Source organism: Triplophysa dalaica, chromosome 15 (assembly GCF_015846415.1).
Source record: "Triplophysa dalaica isolate WHDGS20190420 chromosome 15, ASM1584641v1, whole genome shotgun sequence".
Lineage (NCBI taxonomy): Eukaryota > Metazoa > Chordata > Actinopteri > Cypriniformes > Nemacheilidae > Triplophysa > Triplophysa dalaica.
The window spans coordinates 21,691,202-21,714,974 of record NC_079556.1 but is presented as its reverse complement, the minus strand read 5'-3'; the positions used below and the strand labels follow the sequence as shown (position 1 = coordinate 21,714,974).

The window sequence follows — 23,773 nt, the reverse complement described above, 5'->3', positions numbered from 1 at the left end:
TCTTCTTATAGCCATTGCCCTTCCTGTGAAGAGTAATCACCTGTTCTCTTGTCTTCCTGGACCATTCTCTTGACCTCACCATGTTTGTAACCACACCAGTAAATGTCTAGAAGGAGCTGAGGATCACAGTCATTTTAAAGCTGCCTAATTGGTGCTTATTAGGCTTTATTGCTGCTCCCTGATATCCACAGGTGTTTTCAATACCTGATTGAAAACACTTCATTGAACCTCTGTTCTTCAGAGTGGTAGTCTTTAAGGGGTTGAATAATTATGTCAATGAAGAATTCACAAAAGAAACATTTACTACTGTATTACAAAACTAATTGATGTCATTTTAGTTGCATATGGTTCTTTAAGAAGTCCTTGTAGGATTTCATTCTGATTACAATTACAAATGTACACTAAATTCCCTAAAACCATTTACAGCATTGGGGGTTGAATAATTTTGAACAGAACTGTACGTTCCAGGTTCTGGGAGTCTGTACTTTTTCCCAAAGGTGTGTAATAGCGCAACCTGCTGTACAACAGTACTAACACTAATTGCCGTAATAACTCGTCTTTGGCGGGGTACCGTTTTTTTTAAATTACAAGATAACTCGTCAATTGCGGTGAAAGAGTTAATACGTGTAAAAAAAACAGACGCAAAAATAAAACGCTGTCATAATCAGGAGGTTAACATGTTCTCCTAATTCTCCTAAAGCGCTCACCTGTGTCTGAGTTTCAGCGGTTCCTCCTCATAGACTCCGTTCATGTGGCTGGTGGAGCTTCTGAAGGTGGACTGAAAGTCTACGGGCATGCTCAGTCTGAAGAACACCATGTCTGAGTTACTGTTCTGAGTCCCGAACGTCTTATGAGTGACCTTCAGACAGGGCGGACTGTCGACAGTACCGTCAATCCTGGTGACCTGCACACAAACAACATTAAACCCCATTGACAAAACACACATTTCTCAAAATATCTTCTTTTGCATGGAAGAGAGAGGTTAACAAACACACGAGTATGAATAACTGATATGAGGATTATTGGTTTTAGGTTGAAGTCTTTCCTCACCGTGATGTCGCTGTGGTCTCTGGGCACATTGAAGAAGGTTGGCAGACGTTTACTGAACCACATGGTCACCTCACGATTCATGTTGACGGCGAAAGGTCTAAAGCCCTCCTGCAGTCCACACATTGTGTAGTATTTAAACGTGCTGGCGTCTTTCCCCAGATTCATACGGCCCACCTGAGATAGTCCTAAACTGCAGACCGGAATGAAACCTGCAGGCAGATTTCACGAACTTCATTTCTGAATGCTTAGCAAACGCATGATAAAAGTCAGCGTAATAAAAGTGAAGTGTACTAAAATATGCCTTCTAACCGTCATCGAGGTCAAAGTCAGCAAAACAGAGTTCTGAGCCCTTGTTAGTGATCAGGATTTCTCCGTTGAGGGTGAAGATCATGGATTTGTCCTCCATGTTGATCATACAACCCACAACATCACCCGCGTGCCAGCAGCGACCGAAGAGCCGACCGCCCATGTGGAGTCGATGACCCTGTTAGCATACAATTAACATAAGTTTTGCATGCACATGGGATATGAATAAACAAACCTTTCACGATTCACATTTTGAGTGACAACGTTTACAACTCACCCGGTGTCCGTCAAAGACGTACGCTTGATCATCTGTTCCGAGCTCCACGTCGGGCTTACAGCCGGGCCGAGCCCAGCCCACCCGCACGTCTCCACCCGTCACCACCTCAAACTCGAAATACCACTTCCCCGTCTTCACCGCATAGGTCCGCTCAACGCGGAAGAAACGGATCTTATCGATGCTCAACCGCTCCACCACGTGACCTGACGAGACAAAAACAAAGGGAGTCCATTCAAACGGCACATCGATAACATAAATCCCATCTCGAGACTTGATGAGATTCAACATAACAACAAGGAAAGAGTTGTGAGTAAAGGGAGTTTTTATTCCGCCTTAATGAAACCACACAAGCTCACCAGCGTCTTGGTCGGGCGGCTCAACACTGTAGCCGTATCCAATCAGAGTGCGGATGGCTTCACGGAGGCTGTCGCGGTTTGACTTCTTGGTTCGCTCGTCGAGTAAAGCGTATGGCAGAAGGCGAGGGTTTCGCTTACTCTTCACATCCTATGGAGACGGAAAGACATGCTGTCATTGACTCTGATTGAACGCTCCGGGGCGATCTGGACTAAATGAGGAATTCATTTCTCTTCATTATCACGCTATTGATCAAACTTAAATGTGCTGAACTGTTGGACTGTCCTGCAGGCAAACCAAACACAATTACACATCCAGCATCACGTGTCTATTATTCTGCTGAAGGGAGGTTAGTCCAAGAATCAACTCTCGCTTATGAGTAAATGATGCAATTTATTTAGAAAGTCAATAAAAATGGATAACTAATGTCCCAGAATCCTGTGGGCTTGGTACCTGCTGTATGCCGTAGGTCCAGCCCTGTTTGACGCGATCTTTGGCCCAGACGTTGTGGGCATTTTCTGTCAGTTTATCCACCAGCAGCTCCTGACCTGGGGTCAGTTTGACATCAGACAGGTCCAGCGGCGCTGGTTTATAACCGTTAGACATCATGTAGCTGCAGACAAACCACACAAAGCGCTAGACGGGACACGACACGAGCTAGTGAAACCAGACAATAATATTAATATCTACAATCAAATACTAATATCTTTTAAAAAATGTAAATTAAACAAATGGTTATATTTTAACCAAACACAGACCGGAGGTTAACTTTGGGCCAGGCACGTCTGTCCGATAGAGCGTTCTATAAATGACTCAATATAATTTGATATTCATTTAGTCAGAACACGGTCACAGGAGCTTGAACCTGCAAATGACCCTCATGATTTTAAATATCCATCTGGTGACACCTGTGGTCCAGTTACTCACTCATAGCAGGTTTGAGACACTCACTTCTTAGGGAGTTTGAGTTTCTTCAGGTCTTCTTCGGCATTGACCCTCACCTGAACTACATGACAACCCAAAGCCAGAAGAGTCCTGAAACACACACAACATAAACTCTAGAACAGTGAATATGAAAAGATGAACAAAAACAAAAGCTATCTAATGTCTTATTGTTTAAACATGAAAAGTAAAATGAAAGGTGAAAACTTAGTGTGTTTTCCGAACAGGACATTCTATAACAAACTAATATCGGCTGAGCACCTACGGAACCTCATAGACACCAACCAAAACAATCCAAGGTGTTTATATAGAGCGGTAGCCACTGACAAATAACCAGACATCTGATCAGAATATTCCAGCTCGTCTTACAATAAATGAGAAATTTGAAAAAAAAAATATATATATATATGAAAATATAGTTAATGCTAATCCTTTAAATCTGTCTATGAATCAACCTCAACTATCACCCCTCTAGAATGGCTGCTATGTTTCTTACCCATATTCTAGGAAGAGATAAGCAAAATTATAACAGGATCTATACCGACAGCATGTTAATTAGACCCCATACCCACTAGACTATAATAAGAGTTATTACCGGTTGAGTAGAGCCCATTCTTAACATCATAAACTCCTCACTCACCCTAGGTCATGTTCCAAAACCCTTTAAGCTAGCTGTTTTAAGCCTCTTATTACGAAGCCGCACTAGGACCCTAATGAACTAGGAAACTATAGATCAAATCTTCAATATCAGTTAAAAAAAATGGAAAAAGTAGCATCGGGTCAAATGTGCTCTTTCTTACAAAAAATGACCTATTCGAAATATTTCAGTTGGGCTTTAGGCCACATAATAGCATGGAAACCGCACATGTTATAATAACAAATATCATTTAAAGCATCAGACCAAGGCTGCATTTCTCTCCTAGTTTTGATTGACCTTAGTCAATACAGATACAGAATTACATCGGTATTCAGGGCCAAGCCTGGCAATGTTTCAAAAATGGTTTATCTGACTGATGTCAGTTTGGTCATTTAAATGGAGAATCGTCAAATCAAACTCCGGTTAACTATAGATTACCCCAAGGATCGGTATTAGGGCCCTTGCCATATATCATGCCATATATCATGCCCCCCCCTTAGTAACATTATTAGAAAACATTGAATTAATAACTTATGTTTAACTCATACGTTTAACTTATACGATCATGTATGTCAAAATCATAGACGATGACAGATAATGAAAAAGTCATGAAAATATAGTATGAAAAACTATATTTCTTTAGCATTTTGGTCTTGTTTTCTAGCAAAAATATCTTAAACTTCTTAAAAAATTCTAAAGATATATTATTTTTAAATCTGCCAATAGGGCGAGAACAATAGTTTAACTTTTTTCTTATGTACCTAATTCTTTTCTCAGATTTTTGCTTATTTTAAACAAAAATTACCCTAATTCTTATATTTTTTCATAAAACAACACTAAATATTATAGGTGAATTTTCTTGTCAATGAAATGTCAACTGATTTAAAATGATTTAGATGCTATAAAAAAAGACAAAAATGCTAAATGTCATTTTGTGCCATAATGTAAGGATTTAGATCACTGACTCTAAAGAAACATTTAATAACAGGGTATATGTCCTCTTGTGATGTAAGAAACTGCTGCACATAAAACAAGAGGGGGGGAAAAATGAAGTCATAATGAGCTTAATGAACCTGAACTCAAAATACACATGATTTCAAACAACTGACTATCTCTTCAGCCTTGATCTTACTTCAGCGTTTCTGTTGACATCTGTATGTTGTAGCTCCTCTCTGTCTCTGGCAGTTTGGAAAAATCCACCAGACATGGATGCTGACGTTTATTATCCTCTCGGATCTGAGGAATGAACAAACATTTATCAGCAGCACACCGGACAGAACAAAACACACGAGAACAAAAACAATCTGTGGAGCCCTGCAGCAGAACACATGAACGTCACATGTTTCTTGGGAGATTTGGGCTGAAGAGTTTTAAGAACACAGTAAAACTCTATAAACATGCTGTAAAGACCCATGAACGTCCGCTCAAAACCCAAGAGAACATGATCGACATTTACACCAGTGTTTTTTAGCAAATTACCCATGGTTTTATAATAGCAAAAGTGTAGTAACTAACATGATTCTGATGCGTTACCATAGTTTTACTATACGAATCATGGTTAACAAATTTCGCATTACACATTAACCAAATATCTATGTTTACTACAGTTATACCATAGTAAAGCGAAGCTTTCTGAAACACAGCGTTTGAACAAACAAACGCAAGTTTATATGAAACTTGACAGGTTTAAAAACATATGACGAAACAGATTTTCTTTGATCTTTTTAGGAAATAAAGTATCCATCATAGTAAAAGGTGTAGCAGCAGAGAAACAGCCCATTAAATTCTAAGGTCAAAATCAGATGAATACCTTTGGCACAATATGACTGTTGGCAAAACCCTCAACTGATCATTAAAAGTGAAAAAAAAAAATTATACAAAAATGATGATAGGAGTCCTTTAATATCTCCGGTGTTGGAACTCTGGTTGTAAAACTGTGACAATCGTAATGTGAAGTTTACAGTAGCTGCTCATAAACTGAAGATGTATAAATATTGTAATAAAATCAATCGAACAATAATTTCAACTCTTCTTAATGAAATAAGACCGTAGATGCAACATTATAAAAACCTTTGAGATATTCAGATCAAATCTATAATCTACTATAACATTAGTGCTGGTGGAAGGACAGATGAAGACGGATCAATGGAAACAGTCACTCTTGGCATTAGCGTGTAAACTGAATTTATTGGTCCCTGTTACTCTGAATCACCTAACACGCTCTAATTTTAAACACAAAGCAGCTGAGCTCATGCCAAACCCATCTTATCTGACAGACACTGAACATCAAATATCAGATAAAGACAGATCGATGACTGGGCTGCGTTTCCAGATAACGTTTTGTCTTAGCGTGCTACGAAGACTCAAAAGGTACACCTTATCTTCAGATTTTCTAGCCGTGTTTCCCCGAACCGCACCTTAGGGCGACTCACATTTAGCGTCTTTTGCACGCACAAGTGAGGTATTTTAAATGTAGACATGTGGTAGGCGAGCGTAAATAGGGAGCGACGCAGTCACGTCTAGGGTCAGACTCCCTACTTTCACAAGATTAACAGTATTTACACATTTTTTGAAGAATTTAGAAGAAAAAATGTACAGATCAGGACAGAAGGCAAACTCAATGTCTAATATCACAGTTCAATTTTCAAACAAGCTCTTAATTCTCAAATGTCACAAATTAAACAACACCCAGTATAAAACACATCAAGTGAGCACAATAGTTCCTGAAAGAGGTAAAAACCGGCTCTTTATAGGCTGCAGGTGTCATCTTTGACCAACGATCAGTCTGCAGGAGCCAATCAGGTTTCTTCCTGGACAGAGACACTCACCAACTCCTCCCACAAACAAACAGACTTAGAATGCAGTAACAGGTGGCGCATCGAGATGGAAATAGTTCAACTTAACAGAGTGCCGCAAACGCATCACAGCGTTTTTGACTACAGAAAGCATTGCGCCCGGCGTTTTCTGCACGGTTTTAGATGCAAAATGTGAATCCCCCTTAGGGGGTAACTTTCCTACGTGCCACATTAACAGGTGCTGCTAATAGCGGTGGTGCTGAATTAATGGATATCGTTCACTGCATCATGTAAGATAGCGGTTTTCATTAATAAAAGACGCACTTCAGAAATAGATAAAATCATTAAATCATTAAAATAACCCTAATTGCAAATTAAATCCAACCTTTGATCGTTTATTTCGTTTTGAAATGCTAACCCGCAACCCAAATGTAGCCTACAGTGTTGGTGTAACTAGATACTAAGTTATTAGTAACTGTAATTTTATTACTTTTCCCTTGAAAAAGTAAAGTAAGGGATTACTCTTATTTTTTCTGTAATTTAATACAGTCACTTCTGATGTAAATAAATTAAATACTGTGTAATGTATACAATACTGGAAATGACATCAAAATAATAAATGTATATAAATTATATAAAATGTATGCTTTAATTTGTCACTCTCAGATCTTTATACTTTGTTCACTTAACAAGAATAATTTATGTTGTTATTTATTATTTATTTGAATGAATTAAAAGAGCCGTGTCATGTCTATCCTTGAATCACTTAACTTCTCAAGGTTGATGTAGGCTATAGGAATGAATTAGTAATAAGTAATTTAATTCTTTTTGGAGAGACTAATATGTACTGTAATCTAATTTCTCTATTGAATATGTAACATGTAACTAGTAACACATAATTTTTTCTGAGTAACTTAGATAACACTGGTTTTTACTTATATTTCTATTTAATAAAGTAGATGGGTCTATGTGGGTCCCATTGAAAAAGTTTGAGAACCCCTGATTTATATTATCATAATATATGTTGCCATGGTGTCTTCATTGATCCAATAAAAATGCAGCCATAGCAGAAAAAGACAGGAAGAGGAGAGGAGCCACCAGCTGGATTTTAGGTCTTCTCAACAAAGTCGGACCAACAAGATCTATATCTGCTGTATCTGCTGCCGAGATATGGTATGAAGGTATGACTTACAGAAGATGTTCTTAACTAAGAAAGTTAAGGGAAACACATATTAAGGTACAGCTTAAGGTATAACTTAAGAACAACGTAGCGTTAAGGTTTCAGGAAACGCAGCCTTGATCAATAAAATAACACAAACACATTCATCTGTACATTTGATTTTCTGTTGCTTTAAAGAGCCCAAAATGCTTTGATATACAAAAAAAACTATTGACTTTATAAAAGATAAGAAAAAAAGAGATAAAAATGTGTCATTGGGCCCCTTATTGGAGTAAATCAGATATAAAAACATCAATGACATCAATGATAGGACATAGAATGGATCTGATCTTTCTACGCTCATGAGGACGGCACAATGAAACTGGATGATGTTGATAGAATCACTTACCCGCTGTTTTATTTGAAGAGCAAATTATAAAAGAGAAAGCAGACATGCACTCAACAAACTACACGTCACATGAAACACAAGTTCTTCAGTAATTCTGTTTCGTGTGAAATGACGAGAGCGTGTGGAAGACACACAGTTATACCTTTCCGTATGACCAGCCCATCTCGATCTTGTTCGTACCCCACAGCTCATGAATGTTCTCGGCGAGTCGATCTCGGACCTTCTCCAGGTGAGGAGGCATCACGGTCTGAAACACAAACATCACTTTCTGTGTTAAAATCATCCTGTACTCATTATTGTATCACATCATTTCTAACATTGTGTGCCATAATTTAATCCTGTGTGTATTTGTGCTTGTGTGTCTGTGTGAGAGAGAGAGCAAGAGAGAGAGAGAAAGAGAGAGAGTTTGAAAGAGTGTGTGTGTGTGTGTGTGTGTGCGTGTCTGTGTGTGTGTGAGAGAGAGAGAGTTTGAAAGAGTGTGAGAGAGAGAGTTTGAAAGAGCGTTTGTGTGTGTGCGTGTCTGTGTGTGTGTGAGAGAGAGAGAGTTTGAAAGAGTGTGTGAGAGAGAGAGTTTGAAAGAGCGTTTGTGTGTGTGCGTGTCTGTGTGTGTGTGTGTGTGTGAGACAGAGAGTTTGAAAGAGTGTTTGTGTGTGTGTGTGTGTGTGTGTGTGTGAGAGAGAGAGAGAGTTTGAAAGAATGTGTGTGTGTGTGTGTGTGTGCGTGTCTGTGTGTGTGTGAGAGAGAGAGAGTTTGAAAGAGTGTGTGAGAGAGAGAGTTTGAAAGAGCATTTGTGTGTGTGCGTGTCTGTGTGTGTGTGTGAGACAGAGAGTTTGAAAGAGTGTTTGTGTGTGTGTGTGTGTGTGTGTGTGAGAGAGAGAGAGAGTTTGAAAGAATGTGTGTGTGTGTGTGTGTTTCTGTGTGTGAGAGAGAGAGTTTGAAAGAGTGTGTGTGTGTGTGTGTGTGAGAGAGAGAGTTTGAAAGAGCGTTTGTGTGTGTGCGTGTCTGTGTGTGTGTGTGAGACAGAGAGTTTGAAAGAGTGTTTGTGTGTGTGTGTGTGTGTGTGTGTGAGAGAGAGAGAGAGTTTGAAAGAATGTGTGTGTGTGTGTGTTTGTGTGTGTGAGAGAGAGAGTTTGAAAGAGTGTGTGTGTGTGTGTGAGAGAGAGAGTTTGAAAGAGTGTGTGTGTGTGTGTGTGTGAGAGAGAGAGTTTGAAAGAGAGTGTGTGTGCGTGTCTGTGTGTATGTGTGTGTGTGTGTGTGTGTGAGAGAGAGAGAGTTTGAAAGAGTGTGTGTGTGTGTGTGTGTGTGTGTGAGAGAGAGAGTTTGAAAGAGAGTGTGTGTGCGTGTCTGTGTGTATGTGTGTGTGTGTGTGTGTGAGAGAGAGAGAGTTTGAAAGAGAGTTTGTGTGTGTGCGTGTCTGTGTGTGTCTGTACCTGAGACGTGTCCACAGGTTTAGGTATAAACGAGGCCTGTGATGTGAAATGGGTGTTTCCCAGTAAATCTCTGACTCCGCCCACATCTCGTTTGTATTCCTTCACTGGCTCCACCCTCATCTTCTCTTTAGGCAGCAGAGCCTCGTAACACGGTGCGTAACCGGCCGGCGGCAGGAACTTAAATTCACCATGACGACCACCTAACAGGAAACGCACCCTGAGCAGAGGTGAGATCAGAGAAACAGATGTTAACTAATAATTCTGATTTAACACAATAATAAATATTCTATCCAATGTTACTCTGCTGTAAGTAATGATGGCGAGTTTCATCTCTGAGAGCTTAACACACCCAGACACACACACGCACACCGTTACATGAAATGAGTTGTGCGTACTTGACCCCAGCGGAGAAGCTGACTACAGGGAAAAACAGCCCGTCGGAGTTGAAGGTCTCAAACATGCCCTGAACCGGCTGGCCGTTGATCCTGAAGGAGATGCTGGGAGCGTTCAGATCCATACAGCAGCTCACCACATCATCAGACGTCAGCACGTGCTGCTTCACGGACGCTACGGTACGAGAGATCCGCCCTGCAGGACGAGCAACGCACATTTTCTTCACGGGTTCCTCACGCAAAATCTGATTGTGAGAAACGGACGACTTACCCGACCACAGGTGCAGTCCATCGAAGCCGTAGGAGTACAGATCATCTCCGACTCCGTTACCCCCCCAGCCCTCTCCTCCACCTGGGTAAGGGGCGTAACCTCTCGTGGAGGCCCAACCCACCCGCAGGTGCGAGGGCTCGCCGGTCATGAAATGATGCACGTGATCGATCACCAACTCGAAATACCACCTCCTGTACTGAGCCGAGCCCTCACTCACTCCTACAAAGATGTTGGGTCGCATACTGCAAACAGAGTTTACAAACAAACTCACTGACGCTCATTTAGGACGAATCACACGAGACAAATAAAAAAAGAAGAATCAATTAATCAAACATAAAGATGTAATGAATAAATGAATGGCTTTATAAATAGACCAATTCATTGAATTTCTTTAATTCATGTTTTAAAATGTAGTTAAACTATAAAACAATGTATAAATATATTTAAAGCTGGTTGTTTAATTCATGTTTTAAAACGTAGGTAAATGAAAAAATAAACATTGTTTTAAATTGCCTTTTAAAAAGCATTTGCCAAAAACTTTTCACGAATTAAAGAAAACGTTTTCAATATATCTATTTATTTTGAATCTATTTATATTGAAATATTAAACCATTAACATTTTTTAATGAGGCAGTCTTGTTACTCAATGGAGATGAAAAGTGAACATGCGTCACCTCTGAACATCGTTGACCAATCGTGTCTGCAGGAGGAGGTCTCGCCTGGACAGCAGGTGATCACAGATGAGATTCTGATTGGCTCTCACAGCGACACTGTTACACACACACAGAGAGCAGAGAACGTCCAGAATCTGAGCACAAACAAACAAACTTTCAATTACTACACATCACCCAACATAAGATTATACATTTAAAGGAGTAGTTCACTTTCAAAATGAAAATTCTGTCATCATGTACTCTTTTCATATCAAACCTGTGTGACTTTGTTTCTTCCGCAGAATACCAAAGAAGATATTTTGAAAAATGTTGGTAACAGAACAGCACGCCCCCCCCATTCACTTCTAATGTAACCAATGCAAGTGAACATGGGGATGTTAACAACATTCTTAAAAATATCTTCTTTTGTAATATTTGTAAAATAAATTATACAATATTTGCAAATTTTGCCGTTCTTACCTTCCCTGCCGTTTACGTTCATCAGACTTTTTACATTTATTTTTCCTATATTGTTAATATAAGCGTTGGTGCTGCTTTATAAACTAAAGCAGTTTAACAGTAAATAAATATCGGCTCTGCATATCGGTTATCTGGCACAAAATTATAAACTGATTCACAAGTTAAGATAAAACATGAATGGACATAATTCACCGTATCTGACAGAACTGTTGCTTTCAGTTTTATCTCAGTTTTCTGTCACTATTTCATATAAAACACCAAGTATGAGTCAGTCCCATCTGTATAAATAGCATTAATGATGGACAGACCTTGTGGTTTCGTCCGTGTTTGTAGAGAAGAGAGATGATGGTCTTGATGTGTCCTCTCTGGATGATGTTCAGAGCTTCAGGACTCTCGATCAGAATACAGTGAAGAACCTCCAAGATCCCTGACAAACAAAACCCACCGTTTATCATCAACTCAGAGCAGGCTGTCATTTACTCTTAAATCAATAAACAACTAATCGAGTATATTTTAAAAAGAGTTTAAGCAAACTGCCCACCTGAAGATGATTCTAACCTCTCCAGTTTACTGACCAACCAGTCCAGATTCTGTGAAAACTGCGTGCAGTTATTTCTGTTTCCCCGGATGAGAGAAGCTGCGAGAGATCACAGGTCCGTTTCAATTATGCGTTGGAAATAATCACAGCTCAAAACTGCGCTAGAAAACTTCACGTCTTAGTAAAAGTCATCCAAGGACAGAGCATCAGTTCCTTGAGGAGATGCTTTCATGCATATTGATGACCGCATCTTCTCAATGAGGTCCGAACACAAGGACGTCCGACGGATCGGGTCACCTCACAGATGGGAAAACCTGGACACGAGTCGCAGTGTAAATTCAGTTGAGAGGATGTGTGTGTTTGTGTATTTGCTGGAGACGTGATTATCACAGTAATGATTCCTCTGAGAGCTGTGATCACTCTTCATGAAGGACGAGAGAGAATCTTTCATCTGAAGACAGACAGAGATGAGACGTGGGTCGGGACACAGCGGGACCATCTGCGCGAGACTCTGGACTGTGAGGAAAGTTTAGACCGCACAAATCTGTACATGTACTTATGAACAAATCTTGCGTTTTATTCTCATTTTTGTCTCCGTGGAAGTCAAAAATATCTTAATTGGATTCACATGACATAGCTAAAACTAATATTATGTTTTTTTTAGATGTAATGTAATGTGTAAACACGATTTAAGGTCCAATAACGCTGTATTTTCAACACACCGTGCATGTTTACACTTACATTTAGGCAATTGGCAGATGCTTTTATCCAAAGCGACTTACATTGCTTTATCCTATACATTTATACATAGGTATTTGCAATCCCCTGGGATCGAACCCACAACCTTGCGTCGTTAACGCAATGCTCTTACCACTGAGCTACAGGAAAGCTGTTTGTATCTCCTCTTTGCTCCGCCTCTCTGAAACACGCAGATTTTTAACAAAGCTCATGGCTCTGAAAAGTGAGGTGTGCTGTCCAGTTCACCAGTGTGTAGTGATTGGTGGAATACTGCAAGCGTGTGAGGGAAATGTAACCATATTTGGAACATCAGGTTCCTCTTCAATTGTACTGACAGGTACACCACTTTACTTGCGTATACATTTGGGCGGTCTTAGTCACATCACAGCATGAATTGATGTAGATTTGTGGAGGTGTGGTTACACGAGGTGTTTCAGGCAGGTCTGAGTGAGCATTCGCTTTTACATAGAATTCATATTTTGTTCCCACACATTAATTTTTGCCTGTTTAATACACCAGATATTAAAATAAGTCATGACTTTTTCTTTCTGTGCTGATGCTACGGTTCTGTGCTAACTTTCAGGTTTGATGTTAAGGGCTTTGTGTTGTGTAACTGTAACGTGTTTGGTGTTGTGCCAACATTCACCCTTGGTATTGCGGCAACGTTCATGCCTATTGTTGTTCTAATGTTCACATTCGATGTTGTGCCAACTTTCACACTTGTAATTGTGCAAACATTCATGTTCACTATTGCGCAAACGTTATACAGATTCCCGCGCACGCTCTGTGTTGTGGAAATGTAAATGTTCAGTGTTGTTCGTACCTACATGTTCGGTGTAGTGCTAATGTTCAAATTCAGTATTGTGCCAAAGTCAAGTTGGATGTTGCGCTAACGTTCAAGTTCGGTGTGGGGCTCTACTGGTACTTTCCCTGTTGTGCTAATGTAACGTTCGGTGTTACGCCAATGTTCACCTTCGGTTTTGTGCTTACGTAACGTTCGATGTTATACCAATGTTCAAATTCAGTATTGTCTGCTTGTTCATGTTTGTTGTTATGCTAATGTTCACGTTCGGTGTTGTGCTAACGTTAATGTTTGGTGTTGTGCTATTGTTATCCTATGATAACCTTCATGTTCTTGTATTTCTCACCCAGCAGCTCATAGAGCAGGTTGAGAATGTCTTTCCACGCTGCAGCTGCATCTTCACCAGCGTGTTCACCAAAATGAGCGGCGCTGTTATAAACACTTAAGCGATCGATGCAGTTAGACACCAGAGACAGCATTCCCTGAAACACATACACACACAACCATTCATATGATATTATCATCACACACGTACACACATGCTTATTCAAAACACTGCCTTAAAACCAAGAACATCAAACTGTGACACAGTGAATGAAAGTCCACAGCTCACCTCCTGTTTGAAGAGGTTCTGTCGGTTCTTCAGGGAACGCAGTTGAATCTGTTTTTTCTCATGTTCCAGTTCAGCATCGGGCAGTCTGAAGTACGCGATCAGATCATTGAGCGTCTGAAGAACTTCTTCAATGGGCAGAACCACAAACACATGGTTCTTACTGCTCAAACTCTCCAGCTCTCTGCCAAAACAAGATCACAGAAGTCCACTCTCAGAAATCAGCTTTAACCGCTTTAAACTAGACAATGATTTCACAGTATTACGTTATGAGAGGGATAATGTACAGGCAGCCGCAGAAATAACCCCCGACAGTGTGACTGAAGGTACATTATACTGTTTAATACACGGGTACTTGCCACATGAGAAAAAAACTGGATGTGAAATGTGAAGTTGAAATGTTTTATTCAAAAAAAGACATCTTAATTTCTTCATGTGAGAAATATTTTGATTAATGGACACACTTCAGCGCTGTCTGAATCATCATTTGATATTAGCGTCGTCTCATTCAGAGCGGATGTCAAGAATAGAACCCGGAGGTGTGTGTGAACTCAAACTAACAGACAGAAATATCTCATGAATACAAAGTGTGTGACAGTAATGAGACATTACCTGAATAAGAAAAAGTTCCCTGCTGATTCCAGACGCAATGACATCACTTATGTAACATTATAAAACATATGTGATAAAAAACAGTGGCAGAAAATAGAGAGCTGAACATGATGCCCTGAGGAACACAACTCAACTCATGCAGAACACTCATGATACATGTGAGATCTAAAAATATCCTGAAAACTCTGTGTGTGTCTGTGTGTGTATTTTCCATCTGGAAAGAAAATGGCTTAAACAGTATAATTATATCAAATTAATCATTTCCATAGACATGTGGTTATGATTGTGTGTGTGTGTGTATGTGTGTGTGTAAATGCGTGTCTATACTGTATGTGTGTCTACATGTGTGTATGTAGGTGCATACGTATATGTGTGTTTAGTTGCGGATGTGTGTGCGGATGTGTGTGTGTGTGTGTGTAGGTGCATACGTACATGTGTGTTTAGTTGCGTGTCTGTGTGTGCACGTGTGTAAATGTTTGTGCATACTTTATGTGTGTACATGCGTGTGTGTGTGTGTGTGTGTGTATGTAGGTATGTAGGTGCATACATACATGAGTGTTTAGTGTCGTATGTGTGTACTGCACCATCTGGAAAGAAGATGGCTTTTAAGTTGTATGTGTATACATGCAAGTTTGCATGTGTGTGTGTACATATATGTGTGTTCACATATGTGCCTGCGTGTGTACTGTACACTACAGTATGTGTGTGTGTGTGTTGTGTTACCTGATGAAGGTACTGAAGAGTCGTGTTGTGTTGCGGATGATTCGCGCGGCTCTGGATTCCTCATGTTGACATCGCTGTAAAGTCAGACCATCATCCATATGTCCCTCTGAGTGAAGACACACCTTCACACCACAGACACACACATTTCAATTACACATTAAACAGACTAATCTAATTTCTTTAATGTAGTATTACATGCACATCACACTTCTCGACTGAGATTTCACGCTCCAAAAACAAAACAACGAATCAAATGATGAATATCAACATGTTTGTCAACAGCAGCAGGTTTATGGTGAGGATGTTTGTTCTTCTGTGACTCACGCGTCGTTTCAGAGGACCCAGACGTGTTGATTTGACATCAGGCGCCTGATAGGACAGCCACAGGCCCGTCGCCGCGTGCATCACAAAACACAGAGAATCTCCGTATTTGATCTCTGCCACGCCCATCCCCTCAACATCACGCTTCACGCTGCAGTCCAGCTTCTCCTGAACAAACACGCCACAGAAACACACGTGTCCGTCAACTTCAACATTAAAATAAAGATGAAAATTTGATTCAAAAACAAGATGACAAACAGGGTTGCAAAATAATACAAATGATCGAACTTTCACAAAAGTGCATCTCACAAGAGCATTAAAGTGCACTAATGGAAGCATTTTAATACTAGTTATATAGTTTAATGTTCCTCCATAAACTGTCAAATATATGTCATTTTTACGTTATTTTCTTTAACAGAATTTCAATGTATATTGTCAAAAAACTGAATATATATTGTTTCTTACAGATATATATTTTTATGTGTTTTTGAAATATCGTATAATTGCATAAAAGATCGCAAATATACAATAAAAATGGGGGAAACATGTAATTTTACAGTATATTTCTTGCGCCCCAGTTGCCAGAAAATTTCAGTCTTTTTAACATGTTTTAGGATTATTATTTATCCTTATATCCTATAATTTTACAGGGAACATTTATTCACGTAATATTTATATATATATAATAATTATGAAAAATCATTTCATTCATCATTTTTATACATTGTATGGTTTTATTTTTTGAGAAGACAGAATATTTATATATTTTAACTTGATTTTTCAAATTGTTATCATTATCTCGCACTTTTTAACAAATGATAATTTTTTCCATCAGCAAGCCCTAATAACATAGTATATGAAATATATAATGTGACAATATATAAAGTAATATAATAATAATATTAAAAAATAATAATAACATGAGATCAAAATGCATCAAATATACTGTAATAATAAATGTGAACTGAATCATATGACACAAAGACAGAAGGCCGTGTTCACACTCATCATCACACGAGCTCATTACATCAGATGATTGAGTCTCAGACCTTAGACGCTCTGAAGCAGAACGCTGTAGACGAGGTGTCTGATCTCTCGCGGTCCTGCAGAACGACCCCTCTGTCCTCCGTCAGGGCCAGATAGTGACCGGTGGTCAGGTGACGGAGACGGAAGGGTTGACCCCAGCGGATGTGACTGCCACACCAGCTACACAAACAAACACACAAACTCCAGTTTTTATGGGTATTTCTCTGAGCTGGAGTGTCGGTCGGACACACACCTGATGCGTAACGGCTCCAGCCTCCACAGAGATCTCGCTTTAGCTCCTGCTTTCCCCGTCTCATAGTTCACTATCCTGACAAAACACCAAATAAAACAACAGACGTGTTCAGCCTATAAATAACATCCACAGGAATGAATACAAAACATCAACACAAAATACATATCAAAATATAGTCTGATTGGACGAGACACAACGGTTATCACACATCAACAACAATACAATTACTTTCTCTGTATTGTTATAGTTTTGTTGTGAACGCCATTGTTTTGTTTCTAATAATGATCATCCTCCATTGTGCTGCAGTGTCTTACTTGAATCTCTTTAAGAGGGACGTTGAAGGTCAAAGCGTGAGTTAATTGATTTATCGATCACCTCACAGCATCTTGAGCGCGTCATTCACAAACACTATCACAACACAAACGATAACAGAAATCTTTCACTCGTGCCCTCTGCTCTGACAGATGTCTGATATGTGTGAAGGAGGTCAAACACAGAAGATTTAGAGAAAGTTCCTTTGATTAGATTTCAAGGACACGGTCCCACAGGCCTCAACTGACATTGACGTCATCTTTTGAATCATATCAGATCCAAAAGATGACGTGCTACGCAACAGAGCAGTAAAAATAGACCGAAACCCCTGTGAGGACGAGAGAGAGAGAGAGAGAGAGAGAGTCTGATCACAAGATCTGATCATCATCTTTGACGCTCACAGTGGCAGACGCAGGTTCAGTTGTGACTCTCTTTCTTCTGTGTAAAGCCGTTTAACATCCAGACTCTGATTCATAAAACTATTAGAGTCAAATGAGTGTGTTTAGATGAGACTGACACACACACTCACACACAAATTTATATACAAACAAACACACACACACTTACACACATAAACCTACATACAAATGAATGTACCAACAATCACACACATAAACACACTAACACAAACAGATTTACCTACACACACACACAAACTTGCAAACACTCACACTCACATTGACATACGCACACAATCAAACACACGCACACAAACACACACACACAAATTAATGTACCAACAAACACACACATAAACACTCTTACACAAACAGATTAACCTACACACACACTTGCGATCACTCACATAGACACACACACACACACGCACACACACACACACACACATATAAATATTCACACACATATAAACATGCACACACTTACATTTAAGCTTAGAAAGACACACACACACGCACATTCACACATAAACTTACACACACACTCACACACACACACAAATTAATGTACAAACACACACATAAACACTCTGACACAAAGAGATTAACCTACACACACACTTGCAATCACTCACATAGACACACACACACACACATATATAAACATGCACACGTTCACATATAAGCTTAGACACACACACACCCACATGGTCACACTCACACACACACACACACACACACACAAACAAACACACACACACACATAAAAACATGCACACACTCACATATAAGCTTAGACACACACACCCACACACACAAGCACACACTCACACAGACACACACACTCAAATTCACACACACACGCAAATTAATGTACCAACCAACACACACATAAACAACCTTACACAGACAGATTGACCTACACAAACATCCATGATGATGATGTGAGCTCATTAAACATGATGATGAAGTCTCTACCTCTGTTCTTCTTCACTCTGATCAGAGGCCGGGATGGTCAGAACCTCATCATGACCGTGAAACAGACGTAACACGTGACCGCCAAGAAGATATCCTACAGGACCAGACACACATCAGATACCGTAAAAACAATAATTGAGGAACTATAAAAGTGATGTTTGTTTGTTTCTCATTGTCACATGGTTTGTGTGATGTGACGCACCTTCCTCCACGCTGCTTCCTGAACAGATGGGATGCACATTCCACAACGTCTGCATGAAAGACGCATCCACGTGAATGTTGCCGTTGGATATAGACAGATGCTGCAGAGGGATGCAAGTGTTACTATGGCAACACATCCTCCAGACTTAGGTCAGCTCTACTGTATGCAGAGGTACACGCCAGGCATTATGGGATATGTGAAAATAAGTGATCGACTGACTCACAAGATAGCGTTCGGATGAAACACTGACGAGAATGAGATCATCACCGATACGAACTTTCTCTCCTTCAGATCTCTGTTTGGACGCCGGGTGAATGGTCCACCAGCAGGCTTCACCTGAAACACACAACACACATCTGAAGTAAACACGAAACAGCGTCTGTGCTCACACAAGCGCACAACTCGACACACTTTTTACCTGTTGAATCCTCTTGCAGTCCGACGTCAAAGGATAATTTATCTGTCATTGATCTGGATGTCTTCAAACAGGTCAGATACTGGAAGACAAGAGAGCTGTTGTGAAGAAGTCTTAAGTATTTTAGGGTGTGAGATGAGAGTTTGCTCACCATTCCACTGAAGGAGTGTCTGAGGAGGATTGCGTGACCGTACAGTAACGTTCTGTGTCCTGCGCTGTGAGCCGCCTGCAGACATGACAGACACAGACGATTGGGTATTTAAAAAAAATCATTCTGACAAAATCTGATGACATGAATGCGATTCTCTTATGAAGGAACACGTTTATACTGCAAACAAGAAACGTCTTGCTTGGCATTTTTGTGCTGTTTTCCAGTATCAGTTTTTAAATTGTCTCAAGTTTACTTGAGATGCATAATGCCTTGAGATATCATGTGTATAAAACATGCATTCAAATCAAATCGTGTAATTATACATTTGAATTCGTTACATTTTGTTACCGCATTGGTATTCTTATTATTATGGGGCCATGCAATGGTGTTTCATGCATCTTTACTATGTTAAAAGTGCGGTCTCATGATTAACATGCTCAACTTTTAAAAAAACGAGTTTGATGTATGACGTACTGTTTGTGTGCTCGATACACTCCCACAGCGATCATACACAAACACACACATAAACAATCTTACACAAACAGATTTACTTAAACACACACACACTTGCAAACATTCACACTTACGAAGACACATGCACACACACAAACAAACAAACACACAAACTCACACACATAACCTTACATACAAACACACATACACACAAATTATTGTTATGACAAACACACACATAAACATTCTTACACAAATAGATTTACTTACACTCACACTTACATAGACACACACGCACACACACACATACGAGCTTACATACAAACAAACACACACACTTACACACAGAAACCTACATACAAACACACACACTAACACACACAGATTTACCTACACACACACACAAACTAACACACTGGCAAATACTCACACTCACATGGACAGACACAAACAAACACACACACTCACTCACAAACTTACATACAAACACACACACACGCATACACACAAATTAATGTACCAACAAACTCGCACATAAACAATCTTACACAAACAGATTTACCATCACACACACACGGACGTATGACATAGTATTTCTGTGCTCTTAACATTCCCATTCGTATAGGTTTTGGAAAGTCTTTAATGTTAATCAGTTGCGTAACAAATTCTCTAAGTCCCTTATGGACAATTGTCCTGGAAAAAGCAAGCGCACGGCAAGGTGAAAGAAATAGCCCATCCACGCATCAACCGATGAGCGATGGGAAGCCCTGCCTACCGCTTACCCACTTTTGGCTGCGCTGTGTCGAGATCGGCTGCGCCCTGGGCTTGCAGCTGCAGCTCGTTACTCTTGCAATAGTGAGAGAAGTTTAGGTGTGTTTGTTTTTTCATAGCATTTCAGTGATGGATGTTATAGAAACGCTGGATTTGGAGATGGTTTGACACTTATAGATGGAGCAGTCCCAGTGCTAAAACATGCCGGATATGAGTCACTAAGTCATACGTCTTTGTTTTGTTGGCATTCGGCGTGTACGTGCATAATGTAAACAACACAAATGTATAGTGAATCAATATGCAGAGATTATGCAATGATGTGTTGTGTACTCGTGATTTAGCTCCTCCCCCCGCACAGCCCCAGGATGTTGTGTGTTTTTGGAAATAATCGTACAGCTGTATCTCTCTTTTATAAATGTGATCAAACTAAATACTCGAAGATACAATGTATGCAATACTACTCTATAGGCACTCAAGATTAATATGAGATTGGCAGAAACCCTTTGTGTTATGGCAGCTTATTTTAAACAACAACTTTTACTTTCAGAAAACTTTCAGAAATGTCTTAATGCCTTTTTTGCCTGTCAAGTAAATGCATCTTAATTTAAGAAAGTTTAGAAATGTATAATAGGAAACACAACAAAAATACTACAAATGTAAGAAAAACATTACTGGCTGTGAACATCTTTACAACAACATCCAGCCGTAGAACAAATTAAATGAAGAGACCATTCCAAATGTTCATTTAATCATCATTTCTAGATGTATTGTGTTCGTTCCAGTCGATTGTCTGTTAAATTTTAACAAAATCAAACCAACTAAATCATCCAACAGCACTCTGACAGCAAGACAAAACTGGAATAAAAATAACTTTTTCTAAATACATGTAGAAATATGACTGTTGTATTGTTTAAAAGTGAACCTGAACATGTTTTCTTTGCCGTATTTGAGGTCTGATCAAAATACAGAGCATCTTTTCTGTTGTTTTCACCTGTTTCTACACATTTCCGCAAATAAATCGCCATAGAAACCAGATTTTTTCTTTGTAATTTGGAAGAAATGTTGTTAGTAGAAAACAAATATCATCATTTTACCCAAAAACAAACCTATAAATAGAACATAAAAAAAAAAATGGAAATGATCTCTTATTTTTTTTCAGCGGCTGTACATTTACATACAACATACATTAACTATTTCTCTGAAAAGCAAGACACATCCTGTTTGATTTTACTTTATAAGTAAATATATTTAAATATACACTTGTTTAAGGATATTTAGAGCTGTATTGGAAACGAGACATAAAAAAAGAGTAATACAAATATTTTTTGTGGTGAATAATTTCAGATATTCATGTAGCGATGATCAAGACAGTAAACTGATATAAACTAAATGTCAGTAAATGTGAAATGTGTTTTTCTATCAGACATGGTAAGAATCGCTCACCTTTCTAATGAATTGCTGTGAGACGCATGAGAGACAACAAAAGGAAAAATAATTGAAACAACAAAATCCATCATCACCAACATCACTGCGGATACATAGACAGACATCACAAAAATCAAATGTAAAATTTGGACAAAATCAACACCATCCTGTTTTAGATTAAGTTATAATTTATTTATTACATTAAATGTATTTATTTGTTTTTAATGTCATGTCAGCACTAAAGGCGATATATGGCAAACTTATTCATGATACAATCAAACTTTATGAGCAAAGGTAATTATATACAATTGCTGTACCTAAAACAATGTAAAGAATAAAAATTACACAGTGAATAATAAATAGTATACGTTTTTTTATTTTAATACTTAATATAAAAAAACAGGAAAAGTCTTTCTAAAGATCTCAATAAATGTAATATTTATTACAGTAAAAGTTTCTTTCGTGCAGATTGATGATATTTTTTCTACAAATATTATGGTTAAACTGTAGGAATGATCGTGTTTGTTATAAAGCTTGATATCCCCGTCACCAAACACTTTGATCTGTAAGAGGAAGAATATCCAGAGGTCAGAGGTCACATTGGAGCTCACTGGAGCTGTTTGACCTTTCTACTGCTGTGATGTCCAGCCGCAGGGCCTCATGTCTGCAGCGATGAGTCGCCCGCGTGACACCAGAACTGAGGCTTGATGCAAATATCAGCGCTGTCACACCTCATCAGATTCACAGCAGCCAATGAGAAACCTTTATGAACCAAACTTCCTGCTGTGTGATCTGTTCTGACACGTGTGTGTTTATTATGAGCTTCATCTGAACCAATCACACGCTCAACATCCATTCACACCAAAGATGATACTAATAATAACAAAAAAATCATTATTTAAAAAAAAAGAATAGTGGAGCCCATTACTATATTGTGGGTGTTTTGTTCAGCTGATGATCAATAAAACAGTGTTAATGTTATAAAATCATAATGTTATCATCTTTGGCTTAATTAGTCATCGTAGTTATCCTTCTCATCGTGAACGACGCTAATGTGTAAAACGGGACAGAACAACAGGAAAAACTTTGCTTTTGGGGTTAACGTGCAAAAGTGTCGCGATTTTTATACTTACGTCATTGTTTTGTCCAGTTTTGGCAAGCATCTCCTGCAGCGCACGCACGGACAGAGACTGCTCCAGCACGAAACTACAGATACACACATCTGGAGGATAATACTGACACACAAACAGAGAAAACATCATTAGAGATATGGAAAACACACGCTTGAATAAATATGTCGCTCATTTTTGTGTGCATGTAGGTCATGAGAGGGAATACTCAAGGAAACCTCAAACCTTTAGCACAGAGAAGATTGTCCTGAAGGAAACCGTTTCTCTACTCTTAACACATCTGCATTTTGTTATTTGTCAGATGTAATGATTTTCAGCTCAATACCCGACTTCATGTCCTGTGTCATTAGATGATCCGCGAGGTTCGGGACTGAAGCCAAAGAGGCTCGCTGAGAGTTTGAGGTGAGCAAAGAGACGCAGACCTGCTACAAGATCAATGAAACCTGCAGAAAACCCAAACTTTCAGAAACCAGATCATGACATCCACACAGATCCAGAAACTCAGAAGAGACGATGGGCCACACAATAAACCAGCTTTGAACACACCAGATCATTTAAGTGGGATAAAAACACGTGACATCATGACTGAAGCGTGTTCTGTACTGATGGACACACGGCTGAATGAGCTTCAGTGATGTGAACTGCACTGCAGAGAGAGAATCTGGGTTTTCAGAACACTGGCCCGGGCCGTGAGACTGCAGTAACATGCTGCTCTTTATAAATCACTTTCAGAAAATCCAGTTCACTTTAATAGAGCTTT

The 23,773-nt window shown here is 39.3% G+C and overlaps 1 protein-coding gene across 10 annotated transcripts in view; it reads right to left on the bottom strand.

The window, feature by feature from the left end:
* Positions 1–23,773, bottom strand: part of LOC130437255 (ryanodine receptor 3) — a 95,533-nt gene that overhangs the window by 57,649 nt on the left and 14,111 nt on the right. For 7 of the 10 annotated variants that reach the window (XM_056768514.1, XM_056768518.1, XM_056768516.1 and 4 more), the window contains exons 3-30: positions 23,017–23,118; positions 21,902–21,916; positions 19,235–19,309; positions 19,087–19,165; positions 18,892–19,004; positions 18,669–18,768; positions 18,467–18,560; positions 16,779–16,853; positions 16,549–16,705; positions 15,503–15,667; positions 15,179–15,300; positions 13,847–14,027; positions 13,580–13,715; positions 11,697–11,792; positions 11,464–11,582; positions 10,697–10,830; positions 10,023–10,264; positions 9,755–9,947; positions 9,360–9,576; positions 8,072–8,176; positions 4,699–4,802; positions 2,939–3,022; positions 2,441–2,600; positions 1,990–2,137; positions 1,634–1,836; positions 1,360–1,534; positions 1,051–1,259; positions 708–904 (exon numbers count right to left, since the gene is read on the bottom strand). In XM_056768514.1, the coding sequence (XP_056624492.1) occupies positions 708–904; positions 1,051–1,259; positions 1,360–1,534; positions 1,634–1,836; positions 1,990–2,137; positions 2,441–2,600; positions 2,939–3,022; positions 4,699–4,802; positions 8,072–8,176; positions 9,360–9,576; positions 9,755–9,947; positions 10,023–10,264; positions 10,697–10,830; positions 11,464–11,582; positions 11,697–11,792; positions 13,580–13,715; positions 13,847–14,027; positions 15,179–15,300; positions 15,503–15,667; positions 16,549–16,705; positions 16,779–16,853; positions 18,467–18,560; positions 18,669–18,768; positions 18,892–19,004; positions 19,087–19,165; positions 19,235–19,309; positions 21,902–21,916; positions 23,017–23,118 (3,800 nt within the window). The remainder of the gene's footprint in view (positions 1–707; positions 905–1,050; positions 1,260–1,359; positions 1,535–1,633; positions 1,837–1,989; positions 2,138–2,440; positions 2,601–2,938; positions 3,023–4,698; positions 4,803–8,071; positions 8,177–9,359; positions 9,577–9,754; positions 9,948–10,022; positions 10,265–10,696; positions 10,831–11,463; positions 11,583–11,696; positions 11,793–13,579; positions 13,716–13,846; positions 14,028–15,178; positions 15,301–15,502; positions 15,668–16,548; positions 16,706–16,778; positions 16,854–18,466; positions 18,561–18,668; positions 18,769–18,891; positions 19,005–19,086; positions 19,166–19,234; positions 19,310–21,901; positions 21,917–23,016; positions 23,119–23,773) is intronic. The other 3 variants (XM_056768520.1, XM_056768524.1, XM_056768523.1) reach the window with 1 other exon arrangement.